The 12,333-nt window shown below is 34.4% G+C and overlaps 1 protein-coding gene across 1 annotated transcript in view; it reads right to left on the reverse strand.

The window, feature by feature from the left end:
• MDGA2 (MAM domain containing glycosylphosphatidylinositol anchor 2) overlaps positions 1-12,333 on the reverse strand; it is an 855,787-nt gene that overhangs the window by 391,981 nt on the left and 451,473 nt on the right. The window contains exon 3 of the mRNA XM_042943085.1: positions 7,639-7,813. Coding sequence (XP_042799019.1) covers positions 7,639-7,813 — 175 coding nt within the window. The remainder of the gene's footprint in view (positions 1-7,638; positions 7,814-12,333) is intronic.

Genomic DNA, 12,333 nt, shown 5'->3' on the forward strand with positions numbered 1-12,333 from the left:
ACCACCTCAAGCATTTCTAATACCCAGAGGCAACGTTATCTATCTAATTCATCTCTTAACCAGTCTTGGTTTTGCCTTCAATATTTCTAAATGTTTAACTGCCATTTATAGCTTTTTTTTCATTTTCCTATTGTCTTACTGATTTTTTCCTGTTCTAGAGAAGCCCTTACTAACTATACTCACCCTTTTGTACTAAGTCTCCCATCCTCCGTCTATCATACTTTTGATTGTCAAATGCTGCTGTTACTAATGACTATGCTAAGTATTCTTCACAGTTGAACCTTGTAATATATTTCAATTACATTTCATTTCATAAAACTTTTTGTCTTCTGTTAATAATGCCCATATTTTGTTTGCTCAATTGTGTAGGCACCTATCATCACCATATTATTAAGCTTTCTACGAAAAGTGTAAAATTACTCTCTAAAGCCACGCAACCCACCATTTGCATCTGTTCCATGAAAACGTCCTTCATGGAGCCTCTTTCTTCCAGCTTCAGTTTGTCTTGGTTTCCCTTGAGACCCAATGCACAACTATCATTTACCATCCTGGGAAGATTCCGCTCTATATTCTCCTATATACAAGACTCTTGTATATAGGATAATAATTAATAATATATAGAATAATAATTCCCACCCAGGTGAATGCAGCACACGAAGTTTCCTTAGCTCATAGCTAAGGAATTGTGAGCTTAGAAAACTTCCAAACTTAAAGGGTCCTCTAGCAAATCTGCTTAATCTTTGCTCCTGAGGAAGACAGGAGCAATTCCTGGGCAATAATAATAATAATAATAATAATAATAATAATAATAACAATAATATTATTATTTCTCTTCTTATTTCTTGATTTAATTTCTGGTTTTGGTGCTACATACATAAAAGTAGTGTCCTGAGAAAGGGAACAAGGCAGAAAAAAATTGGAAATTTTATACGTCTAAAAATGTCTTCTTCTAAAAAGGATCTTCTTTGACACATGAAAAAAAACAATGGCTGTGTGGGAAATTCTAGTTTGGAAATAATTTTCCTTCCAAATCTCAAAAGCTTTACTCAGTTGTTTTCTGGCTTCTTGAGTCTATTAAGACATGTGCCATATTAAATCCTAATTCATTACATGTGACCATTTCGGAAAAAAACACAAAACTCTCTAAAAACTTTTAAGATCTTTATTTTTCTCTTAGTGTTCTGAATTGCATATTGATGTGTTTCTGTGTAGATCTAGTTTACTGCATTGTACTAGACACCTAAGTAATGAAAAATGCATGCCCAAATATGATGGGAAATTTTCCTAATATTTTTAAAAAATAATTTATTCACCTGTATTTTCTCTGTTTGGAATTTCCATTCAAATGTTAGATCAGCTGGACTAATTCTGTCATGTTCTTATCTTATTTTTCCTATTCCATCCCTTTGATTATTAAATTTTGTTTTACTGTCCTTAAGATTTCAAACTTATCTTTTATAACTTATGTAATTTTTTGAATTAAAAAAATTAATGTTTATTTATTATTGAGAGAGAGACAGAGACAGAGACAGAGCAAGGGCAGAGAGAGAGGGAAACAGAATCCGAGCTGTCAGCCCATAGCCTGACGCGGGACACAAACTCACCAACCACGTGATCACAACCCGAGCCAAAGTTGGACACTTAATTGACTGAGCCACCCAGGCACCCCTATGTTATCATTTTTAATATTCCAAGAATTCTTTGATATTCTCTGAAAATTCCTCGTTTTTATTTTTCCTGTTCTTGTTACATACGTGCAATATTTCTTTTTTTTTTTTTTTTTTTTTGAGAATACTAATTAAAATAATCAATAATTTTGTTTTATTTTGTATTTGGTCCCTGAATTCTCCTTGCTTCCTGAATTCTTTTTCCTATTTCTTTTTCTTGGTTTATTTCTTTTTTTCTTAAAAGACTATCTCAAGTTTTGGGGTATAGGGTATAATCCCATTTAAGAATCAGTTATGAAAGGGCTTATTGGTAGTTCTGTGATCAATAGTAGCTTCATTGTAAGTGTATTAGCTAGACTGTTGTCATCAAGTCCCTTACTTGTCAGGACCTGTAGCCTTTCCTCCAGAGTTAATCAGATTTCCTACACAGGAATTCTTCAATATTCTGCCAGGAAGGCATTTTCAGAACTAAATATGAGAACGGATTGTGTCGAATATGTAAACTTTGACCTAATAACCCTGATTTAAGTGCAGTACGTTACCTCCTGTTTTTGATGATTCCAGGTTTCTTAGTTCAAAGTCTCTCAGTTTCAACACCTCACATAACAAACAAACTAACTAACTAACTAAATAAATAAATACTAGTCTTCTGTAGGAGTTGACTGGGAAGCTTGTGGAAAGGAGGCATTGAATTGTGTGAAACGTGGAAGGAGATCAGGGTGTGTAACTCTTCTGGTATAGACTTTCAGCCAATTCTTCTGCTTTTACACTAAATTACATTCACACTCAGGAGCTAAGTGGTGTCTCCAATTGCTGAGCTTTTGAAGGATTCGACTGCAGGAGTATGCCAGTTCTGTCCTTTAAACTGATGGCTTTGATTTAAGCTTTCTTTAGTATGCTAAATAAGCAGTGGCCATTTCCTGATCTGATTCTGTTCCTTCAAAATTGTTTTTCCTTTATCTCCTCTCCCATTCTCTCTATCCTGTATGTATTTGTTGTTGTTTTATTCCCTTACTATTGCTTTAGCATGGTTCTAGAGAGAAGACATAAAGAATGCATATGATTAAGGCAGCAACTTTAAGTAGAACTAATTCTACATGTGTCTTTCAAGCATATAACTATTAGTTATCAAACTCTCAGAAGATATATCCCAGCAAAAGAAGGATTGCATTGATTAGCTTTTAATCAGAAATATTAAATAAATGACTAGGGCAGATTTTAGAAAAAAACAATTAAATCATTACATGGCTATGAAATCTCCCTAGTTATAAAATATACTTTTATTAAGAAATTATAGCTCACAGAACGCTTGGATACTTTTATAATTCTTAGGAAAACAAGTGATAGGTCATATAAGTTAAGGAATATAGTTATATTTTGTCAAAATAGTAACACAGAGAAAACAGTATTCTTGGTTGAAATAGTAAAAAGTAAATAAATAGATAAAAGAACATTTGGTAGTTGCTTTATAAAACCTATACAGTCCAATTTTTCTACTACAAGAAACTTCAGAAAATTTTGTGGGACCAAATTGCTAATTCAGATTAATAAATCTGCCCAAATTGATCAGAACATTAATACAGAGTCACAAATATTTAAAAATATCTATCTAATAAAAACCATATATATCAATCAGCATTGTAGCAGGTTCCTTTTCTAAAACTAAATTTCCTCATCAAAATAATGATGAGCTATCACGAAATTTTATTTTAGGTTGGTATTAGCTTAAACGCTAGAAATTTATTATTAGAATACAGGGCTTAATGAGAGATGTACATTTTCACTGTTAGGAAAACTCTCCATAAAAATGGTGGCCTTAAAATTAATACTTTGTTGGGCACATTTTAGAGATCATCTATTACAGGGGATTCAAGGCTAAATTATAATAGTATTTATTAGAATTTTTGTTAAATTCAAGCCATTATGGCCTCAGTTTGTTACTGCAAATATAGTCCTTATCTGCAGATTTTTCTATATTTTGTATTGTAGGCCCATCCTGTGTTCCAAGTTCTGTCGATACTGATGACAGTTCCACTCAGAGAACCAGTTGTGAAAAGATATAGAAATCTACAGTTTAGGTGATGGTCTAAAACCATGGATCCAAACAGAAAAATCAGTGCTGTTATTTTAGCATTTCTTAAAATAGAGCAAAAGTATCTGAAATAAAGTTGCTTTCTCATTTATGGTTTATCAAAATGAGTATCTATTCAATCAAATAGTCCAACATCAAATCAAAATCCAAGCACAGATGAATCTTAAGACTATAATCCAATTTTTTAACAAGGTTGCCCAATTTAAATGCATGCAGAATTTCTTTTTTTTTTTTTTTTTTTTTTTTTAATTTTTTTTTCAACGTTTTTTATTTATTTTTGGGACAGAGAGAGACAGAGCATGAACGGGGGAGGGGCAGAGAGAGAGGGAGACACAGAATCGGAAACAGGCTCCAGGCTCCGAGCCATCAGCCCAGAGCCTGACGCGGGGCTCGAACTCACAGACCGCGAGATCGTGACCTGGCTGAAGTCGGACGCTTAACCGACTGCGCCACCCAGGCGCCCCCCATGCAGAATTTCTATGCTAGTCATATTCTTATTAACAATGACAGAACAGGTTTTAAATTACAAAGATTCATGCAGAGAACACATACTTAAGCCTAAAAACTAGTCTTCAGTCAAGGTTATATTTGGAACACATGGATTCCTCAAGTAGGCTTAGCTGTCTCTACTGTAAAGTATTCTCATGAGTTAAAACGCTTAACAATTTACTATCTGGAGGAATTTATTTATCCAGACCTTTAAGAATAGGTATAATCACTTAAAACACATGTCTAGATTCCACAAACAAAGATCTTTCCTGAAGGTAAGGCATTATCTGGAAAATTTATATTTCAGCAATGCCACATTTATTCATATGGTCCACAATTTAATACACGTTATTTTCTCCAATAAAATAATTTTAGGCAGCCTTCTAATAAATCTTGGGCACAAAGAAAAGTACTGGAAGTACTTCACTCTGATATGTATCACAGTGACATCTCCCTTCAGTGACAGAGTAAGATGTTTGTCAGGTCCTGGTTGTACGGGAAAAATCCCAAAGGAAGGCAAAGAAAAAGGAAACAAGCCAGTGCTTTCATTCCTGGCTGTCTTGAAGGTGACCCAAGTCTTAAAAGACCAACGGGGCTTTGGAGTGCTGCAAGGAACAGTGCTATCATTTCTACCAAAATGTGCAACTGAGTCTGGACAGCAAGAGATGTGAACATATGGAAAAGGGTGGGTATAATGCAGAATAGTACTGAGATGGCTTTGTAGTAAAAGGAGGAGAAAAAGAATATTTTTTTAAGTCCTAACAATGTCAGTTCCCCCTTTATCTTTGATTTTTTTTTTTTATTTAAAAAAATTTTTTTTAACGTTTATTTACTTTTGAGACAGAGAGAGACAGAGCATGAACGGGGGAGGGTCAGAGAGAGAGGGAGACATAGAATCCGAAGCAGGCTCCAGGCTCTGAGCTATCAGCACAGAGCCCAACGCGAGGCTCGAACCCACAGACCCTGAGATCACGACCTGAGCCGAAGTCGGACGCTCAACCGACTGAGCCACCCAGGCGCCCCTATCTTTGATTTTTAACCCAGCAATGTAATTGTTTAAATTATTACTAAACCTATTGTGGTGGCAATGAAAGTCACAATCTCATATTCAAAACCTTTGGGGAATGTTTTTCAGAATATTTCAGCTTTTCAGAAGATAATACAGTACATATACCATGTATTACATAATACATCCAGCAGGCTCTGTGGCAATACTGTGTAATCAAATACATAATTTCCTGAGTAAAACATACGATTATTCATACAAAGTAGGGTAAATAAAGAGCATAAAGTCTTTTCTGTTTTTCTAGTTGAGTAATTTTAGAGCAGTGGTTGCCATCAAACAAGTTCACATCAGGTTTCACTGAAAAAAATTACCAATAATGCCCAACAAAGCAAAACAAAATACACTCATTTAATTTACAGAACTTTTTAGATTTTAGAATCGTGTTTAAGGTATTGAAGTTGTGTGTTTTAAAATGTCACGACCAAAATTATAAGAACAAAAAAGCACAGGAATGTACTCCAGAATGTTAAATAATAGAAGTACGTAATTATGTAATTAGGTAAACTAGATTAAATTTAGTTTAATTACAAAATATATGAACATCCATGCTGTTTTCCAGAGTGGCTGTTCATATGTAATTTCTAATGAAATCTTGCCATTTGCAATGACACGGATAGAGATAAGAGAGTATTATGCTCAGTCAAATAGGTCAAAGTAAGACAAATACCATATGATTTCACTCATATGTGGAATTTAAGAAACAAAAGAAACAAGCAAAAGAGAGAAGGAGTGAAAGAGAGAGAGAGAGAGAGAGAAATAAAGAGAGGCAAACCAAGAAACAGACTCTTAACTTTAGAGAACAAAGTGGTGGTTACCAGAAGGGAGGTTGGGGGGGGGGGGGAATGGGTAAAACAGGTGCTGGGAATTTGGGAGGGCACTTGTGACAAGCAACAGGTGATGTACATTAAGTGTTGAATCACTAAACTGTACACCTGAAACTAGTATTGACTGTATGTTACACTAACTGTAATTTAAATAAAAACTTTAAAAGATTGTATGTGAACAAAACTAGTAAAAATAGTGTTTTGTTTTGTTTTTAAGGAAACTAAATGGAAATATGTGATTAGGAGAAGGGCCAGAGGCTATACTGTGGTTAGGTGGTAAATGAGTAAGGCCAACCTGTGTGCCCTAGATGCACATGGATGCACACAGGGTGCAGATGCCTAAATTATGCCAGGGGATGCCTAAGGGGCTAGAGATGCTAGACAGAATGGGACAGGACTTCTCTCTCCTCTTTTCCAGGAAGGGAACAAGCACCCAAGAGTGGAAGATGAATCACAAATGCAGCCCTGTTACGCACCTCCCAGTCACCTGAATAACTAAATAAGATTCAGCAAATGGTGCAATAAAGAAATCATGTATAACTCCAGTCACCTTCCTAACAATGTATCTCTTGTTGCACATCGTAAGGGACACAGTGAAAGGCAGAGAAACAGGAACTCCTCACTTGTTACTATGTCTGAATTACTTGGAGGAGAAAAAACCCTTTTTATTCTAATTAGTAGAGAGTTAAAAAAACGCAAGTTCTCATAAAAAGACAACGGAATGATGGATCAACCTGTGCAAAAGGATGAAATGAAAGTAGGCCCTTGATTTGTTTTGGTGGAGAAGATAAGGAGACCAAGAACATTTTAAGTATATTTGCTAAAAGCAATATGTGAAAAAATGAGCCTAAGAACAATTTGCTAACAGCAAAAAGTGGAAAAACGAGACTAACAACCAAAATAAATCAACAAACACTTTACTGGTGGCACAGCATTGCCCAAGGTACTGGTTACTTTCCACAGAGGTGGACTGAAAGCAGACTCTACCTAGAGATTTTGGTCATTCACAAGCCAATCCAAATACCACTTACATGATGTGCCTTTCCAAACACAAGAACAGCTGACTTCACACAGAGGGAAAGTTAACAAAACAAGTTACAGTATGTATCGCATAATATTTTCTTTATGTAATTACAAATGTATTTATATACATACACATAAAGATAGGAGGTATATACACTCAAACTCTAACAATCATGGGTGGGATGATCAATAACATTTATTGTCTTCTTGTTATTCTGGTTCTTAAATGATTAACATGTATTACTTTATCACAAAAAATTATGAAAGTTTCTAAAACAGATTCTTTCTTCAGGAAATATATTAAATGAGCTATAATTATCTTATACACTCTTATCCTCAACTAAACAGAAGGCTATTTGGGGGGGAACAAACCATAATTTTTCTGAAAGACATAAAGATGAAAAGAAAATATATCTCAAGTTGTCAGACAAAAACCCATAATAGACTTAATCATAGTTTTCTGGGTAAGTTACTTACAGTACACATCCACTCTGATTGACTTTATCGCCGGGGACCCCAAGCCATTCTCTGCTTTACAGTAATACCGGCCTCCTTGGTGTCGCTGAATATTTGTAATCCTCAAAGTCTCATTGAAGACACTTGAGTCTTGGAATCTGTCAGAGGCACTTCCTGCTGTTTTGGTCCACCTGATCTGAGCAAGCATCAACAAAGATTGTTACTTTAGGTTGGTTTTCTCAAAGAAAAATCAAATAGCCATTACTCATTTGAAGTTTGCTTTCAGAGATGCTATATGCCATTCCTGGCAAATTGCTGGGAAAAAATTTTAAGTTTATGTGCACAACTGAATTATAAAAATTTGATAGCAATTCCATTATTGTATAGTAAATGTAGTGTATACAATTCTTATTCAATTGCATAGAATTCATGCATAGCTTAATCAGTGTGTAAGGCAATATAAATATAACATAAGAGGAGTTAAACATAGGTAATATGTTGGAGATATGGATTAGTTTCTCTCTTTGTTGAGAATTTAAACTTCCATATTTTTCAAACGCTCTAAGGTACTTTTTATTTATTTAATACAGGAAGGCTCTCAATTTCTTTTCGGACATGCTTCATTATTTTACTTTAAATTTCCTCTTTGATTTGGATAATTTAAGCATGTGACTCTCATGGCTTATTGAGACTGTGTGTGTGTGTGTGTGTGTGTGTGTGTATGTATACATACACACACACACACACACACACACACACACACACACACACTGGCTGTTAAAAGTTCTGGGGTTTTTTTCTAATGGCTTTGCTTTAATAAGTCCATAAATGACATATCTGTTTTGATAAAAAGAATTTATTTTATACCAATAATTATTTTCAAAAAATGTGCAAACTTTTTCAAAGACAGCATTTTTACTAAAGTGCCAAAACACTTTGAATATATAAAACACTCCATTATAAACAATAGCATTCTTTTAAACACAGCTGTGTATAACAGACTTAGTTTTGGCTAGCAATAAAGACTGGCATTCAACTCAAATTTTGTGTATTTTAGTTTATAAAACCTGAAAAAAAGCCACATGATGGTAATGTAAAGTGATAAAAAATAGGAAATAAAAACAACTTGGTTTTATTTCTCTCCTTGCCCCTGCTGTATACAATATTTTTGTTCATTTGTTTTTACTTTTAGGTTGAGAAGTGGTTGACAGAAATCCTTGGTTAAACATAGAAGAAGAAATGAAAATGTAACTAAAGACTGAGTCTTCAAAATTGAAATCCTATAATACTCCCATTAGCTATACTATGTTTATATATTAATTAAAATTTATAATCTAATGATGTTAAAAGTATTTTTAAAAAGTTTTCCACATCATTAAAGTATCAATATGAATATAATCATGTTTGTCCTTAATAGTGAATGAAATGAAAATGTTACTTAGAGATTTATAAAAACTGAGTCATTCACAAACATAAGTATCAAGTTCTTATTCAACATGTTCTGTGTGTATGGAATATAGACAAAAGTCAATGGCAAGACTCCTGACTTTAAGCAATTTATAAGCTGATTACTAATATGCTCGTAAAAAGACAAGATGTAACAAGGGCACTGGTTTGACAAGTAGTATTTCCAAGGAAATATCTAGGGTTATGTTTTCATTCAAATTTCAGAGTCTACAAGTAAACAAAAAAAGAAGATTAAATAGTTTTGTTCTTGCATAAACAGATGCCAATTCTAAGATAATCGATATCTCTAAGATGTAATCTAAGATAAATAAAACATTCCAATTAAGAGGCGTCTGGGTGGCTCAGTCAGTTGTGTCCAACTTCAGCTCAGGTCATGATCTCATGGGTTGTGAGTTGCAGCCCCACCTCTGGGCTCTGTGCTGACAACTCAGAGCCTGGAGCCTGCTTTGGATTGTGTATCTCCTTCTCTCTCTGCCCCTCCCCCATTGCAGTCTGCCTTTTTCTGTCTCTCAAAAATAAATAAATGTAAAAAAATTTTTTTAATTCCAATTAAGATGCCAAATTTATTTGGCTATCATAATACTAAAATTGATTTTGAATAATATATATTTCATATTATAAAAAGTTCAGTATAAATCAATTTTGGAAATGGCCTAGCACTTTCAGAAATTAAAAATGTTATTAAGAGGGGAGCCTGGGTAGCTCAGTCGGTTAAGCGTCCGACTTCAGCTCAGGACACGATCTCACGGTCCGTGAGTTCGAGCCCCGCGTCGGGCTCTGGGCTGATGTCTCAGAGCCTGGAGCATGCTTCCGATTCTGTGTCTCCCTCTCTCTCTGCCCCTCCCCCGTTCATTCTCTGTCTCTCTCTGTCCCAAAAATAAATAAAAACGTTAAAAAAAATTTTAAGATACAATGATTAAGTTGCATTGTACTGTTATAATACTAGAAATCATTCAGCAATAGGGGAGACAGAAAGTACGCAAGAGTGTGTCTGAGTGTGTGTGTGCCTGTGTGTGCCTCTGTGTGTGTGTGTGCGTGTGTGTGTGACAGAATCAGACAGAAAAGAGAGAAAAACAGGGAGAGAAAAAACTATGAGGAATACCAGCAGTTATAACCTTGTTTGTCTTAAAATGACCTTATTTTCTTAAAAGCTGTTGAAGACCTTAAATAACTTTTGTTCATTTAGATTGATTCTATCCATTCATAATTACTGTATTACAAATTAAAACTGAGGTAATATTAAACTATGTATTATTAGCTCATTTCAAATTATATTAATAAATTGATGACATATTAACACAAGGAATATTTTTAGTCAGAAGACTATATTTTCCACAACCAAAAATAATTGAGTAAAAAGAATGGAACCGTTTTATATTTTATTTTATTTTATTTTAATCTTATTTATTTACTTATGAGAGAGAATGAGAGAGCATGTGAGCTGGGGAGAAGGGCAGAGGGAGAGAAAGAGAGAGAGAGAGAGAGAGAGAGAGAGAGAGAGAGAGAGAGAGAGAGAGAGAGAATCCTAAGCAGGCTCTATGCTCAGCATAGAGTCCAACAGGGCAGGATCCCACTACCTTGGGATCAAGACCTGAGCTGATATTAACAGCCAGAGGCTCAACCAACTGAGCCACCCAGGAGCCACAAGAATGGAACTGTTTCATAGTTCTGCAAATCTCTTTAATATCCAGTTTAGTGAAAAAGAGCCAACTAGATAATCATATTAGCTTCTACATGAAATCTGTTGCTACAAAATGTTTTGTTTCAAATATATGAAGAAAATCTGGCCTCACACCAATATTTATTTGGAAAGGGAAGAGTACTTCAGTAGCCTTTTCAGATCACTGAGGATAGTCTCCTTTGATACTACACTAAAACTCTACAATGGTAGTTTCCTAATGTTTTCAGAGAGAATTCTAAAACCATTCCAGTGAACTTTTCTATTCTGTTACATTAAAATCCATTGGTTTATCTTGCACTTTGAATGGATCTCTCACTCATACATGATTGTGTAATATGGCACATCAGTCATTTGAAAATATGAATTCACTGACTTATGCAGATCTTCTAAATATTCATGCTTTTCATCACACAATACCAAAAAAAAGAGCATATTTAATAATTTCACTGCCAATCTCTTCAGAAGAGTCTTTAAGTGTTGGGAAGCCATCATGCTTAATGTGAGCAGATTTTCCAAAATTCTCATTTTCCTCTTAAAATTTAATTTTATAATTAGTAACAAATATGGCAAAGGTATTTTCTTTAGAATGGGAGGTTCAACTTCCCTGATTTTTTAAGAAAATGTTTGCCAAATACCCAAGTCTGAATAACCAGAGTTTGTATTAACAGTCATGCTTTTTATATTCCATGAAAAAAGTGGCAAGTTCAGTACAAGACTCAATCACGCAAGTCCTTTACTTTGAGAAAAACTCTGTATTATAGGAAGCAGCAGAAATGCTTTATGGGATTTCTTTATTTTGCCAAAGGAATATTAAAAATACAGTACTCAACTTTGACGATCTTAAAATTTGATCATTTTTACTGATTTACTGACGATACTCTTAGTGACATTGCTTTTTTTGTTTGTTTCTCACTGTTGGGTACATGTTAGTGAAGCAAGTAGAGAAGAATACAGACTGATAGTACAATTTAATGTCACAGCTTTGTTTTGTGCTAAGGTGCTGCCTGTTTTATCCACCATTGCTTTGCACCATCACTGCAAGTGCAACAGTAAAAAAAGTACTATTTTCTACATAAGCTTCCAGTAAAGATCGCAGGGTCCCCCTAGAGATCTAGCAACCACACTTCAAGAAACACTGATTTTTAAGGATAGAGAAACAGCCATAACTATATCTATGTCTACATCCAGCCATTTATTATTTAATCAATAGTGTTAGGGCAACTGACTATATATCCATAATAATAATAATAATAATAATAATAATTAATAATAGCTGACTCTCCAACACACCCTTCACACTGAAATAAATTCTAGATGCAACAGTCACAAATGCTGATAATATCTTTGTATTGTTGGGGTTTCATAATTGAGACTGAAAGGACAAATTGGTAGAAGCTTCCTTTTGGAAAGGAAACTGTAAATTATGTCAAAAAATTGAAACATATTCACACTTGGACTTAGCAATTATCTGGTTAAAATTTACCTTCCTAACATTTGCATGAATAAGAATGCAGAAAAATGTATATATAGTAATAGAACACTGGGAACAACTGAATATCAAATGATAG

The sequence above is a fragment of the Panthera leo genome, chromosome B3, assembly GCF_018350215.1.
Source record: "Panthera leo isolate Ple1 chromosome B3, P.leo_Ple1_pat1.1, whole genome shotgun sequence".
NCBI classification, from domain to species: domain Eukaryota; kingdom Metazoa; phylum Chordata; class Mammalia; order Carnivora; family Felidae; genus Panthera; species Panthera leo.